Below are 2,015 nucleotides of genomic sequence, written 5' to 3' on the forward strand. Positions count from 1 at the left end.
AATGGACAATGGTCATGATGTGTAAATTAGGTAAGTAACTATCTCAAAGAAAAATGAGTGGCCTTTAAGTTGTTGATTTTCCTTTCTATAATACTAATGACAGCTTAATGTTACTTGGTATATTCTGTAAACGCTTTCTGCGGCATTGACCATCAATTATATTGTTGAAATGGACTTACACAAGATGTCCAACTTTTCCTTATTTTACAAAAAGCACCATACATATTACAGTGGCTCTGACCATCAATTATATGTTTATCTCGTGTTTGATTGAAATTAGAAAGATAGACGAGCGAAAGAGAGGCAGAGTTTGTGAGTATAGGTATCTATAAATTTCTGTATATGTGTAATTACAAAAATTGTTCCTTTACTGGATTTCATAAGCATATCCTACAATATTCGGATGCTTATGCAATAATACAAGACAATATATACTCATTGGCAAGAGACAACATTCAGGAGTGTGCTCCTTGATCTGATCAAGCACCTAAAGATGTTGTCCATGCCATCCTCAATGCATTCAAAATGAGCTTCCAGATTTTCCAATTTGCTCTGCACAAACTGTATCTTCTCCGCTTCATTAGTACCATTTTTGAAAACGCTGTTTAATGCAACATCAGCACTTTCTATCTCATTTACATTGTCTTGATCTCCCTTGTTCACCAATCTTGAAACCAATGACCATTTGCTTATTGGCTTAGAAACTGGAGCTGACAAGAAAACCAACACCATTTGGAATACTGAAATTCCCATTGTACTAACTTCTCTTAGCACTCTTATAACAGCTGAGACAAGTTGATCAGCTTCCATTACAGCAACCACCTCCTCATGATCCATTTTCTTTAAAATTGTAACTAAGTTTTTGGCGTCTTTCTTCATCTTCTTTCTAAACGAAGTGTAGTTGGTGATGCTCAAATCTCCCTTTCTCCTTCTCAGTAAGGACTGAATATCCTTGACATTTTCTTTAAACTGTAACACCAGCTCCCTTGTTGTCTCACATATATCAAGAAATCTCATAAATTTATCCAAGATTTCGTCGACCCATTTTTTATCTTGGCATTTGGAAAGGGCTTGAAGAGTCAGGGGCAAGTTGAGAAGATCACTCATGTACCTATGCACCTCTCCCAAACTAAGTAAACCATTGTAAACAGCTTCTGCAGTTGGTGAGGCTGAATTTTCCCAAGTCTTGAACTTGCTGAACTCCTCTTCAATTTTCTCAGTTGCTGGATGTGATCTGCTTGGCAAACTGATGGATCTGTTATTTGCAGAATAACTTGCCATTTTTTCCCTCTGTTTTTTTTTTCCTTTTACTGGGTATATATTCGAAGTTTGGGATGATCAAAAAGCTTCAAAACGCATCTTATTTATACCAAAATTCTACAGAAAGCGACAAGATGCAGAAAAATATGCTAAGATAGCGTTGAGATTGCCATGTGACGAGAGAGTGGGCATTTCCTAAGAGTTCGGTGAGATTGTTGAGCTTCAAGAAACAAAACTTCAATCAATATTATTGATTTTTTAATGTTTTAGTTCAATGCATTATTAATATCTTATTTGGTATCTTTTTTTAATTTGTGTATAATTAAGTATTAGTTATATATCATACTTGGCATTATCTTATGCATAAGTAATGTATAAAAAACTATGGCATTAGTAATACCAAGACTTTAATGCATGCATTAACATAGTTAAAGATAAAATTGTCCTTAAATTCCCTTAAAGCTAGAGAATATGGAAGACATTTGTGTAAGCAATTAATTTTTTTTATAATTATGCAATGCATTATAATTTTAATACACCACACCAAACAATAGATAAAAAATAATATTTACATAATTAATGCTTATATTACTAATACATGCATTACTAATACACATTTTTCCACATTATTCGTATACACCCGACCAACGGACCCCTAAGTGATGAAAGATGTCTCAGCAAATACGTGGCTTGTTACTATTGTGTTGGTTGGGGAGCCATAGTTTGTCAATTGTTACAGCAAAGCGCCATTATTA

General features: G+C 34.1%; 1 protein-coding gene across 1 annotated transcript; it reads right to left on the reverse strand.

Annotated features, from left to right (window-relative positions):
• Positions 1-435: 435 nt before the first annotated feature.
• On the reverse strand, positions 436-1,281 carry LOC104231981 (uncharacterized). The gene has a single exon (XM_009785072.1). The coding sequence runs from the start codon at positions 1,279-1,281 to the stop codon at positions 436-438; it is 846 nt and encodes a 281-aa protein (XP_009783374.1).
• Between the last annotated feature and the right edge of the window lie 734 nt (positions 1,282-2,015).

The sequence above is a fragment of the Nicotiana sylvestris genome, chromosome 2, assembly GCF_000393655.2.
Source record: "Nicotiana sylvestris chromosome 2, ASM39365v2, whole genome shotgun sequence".
Taxonomy (NCBI): domain Eukaryota; kingdom Viridiplantae; phylum Streptophyta; class Magnoliopsida; order Solanales; family Solanaceae; genus Nicotiana; species Nicotiana sylvestris.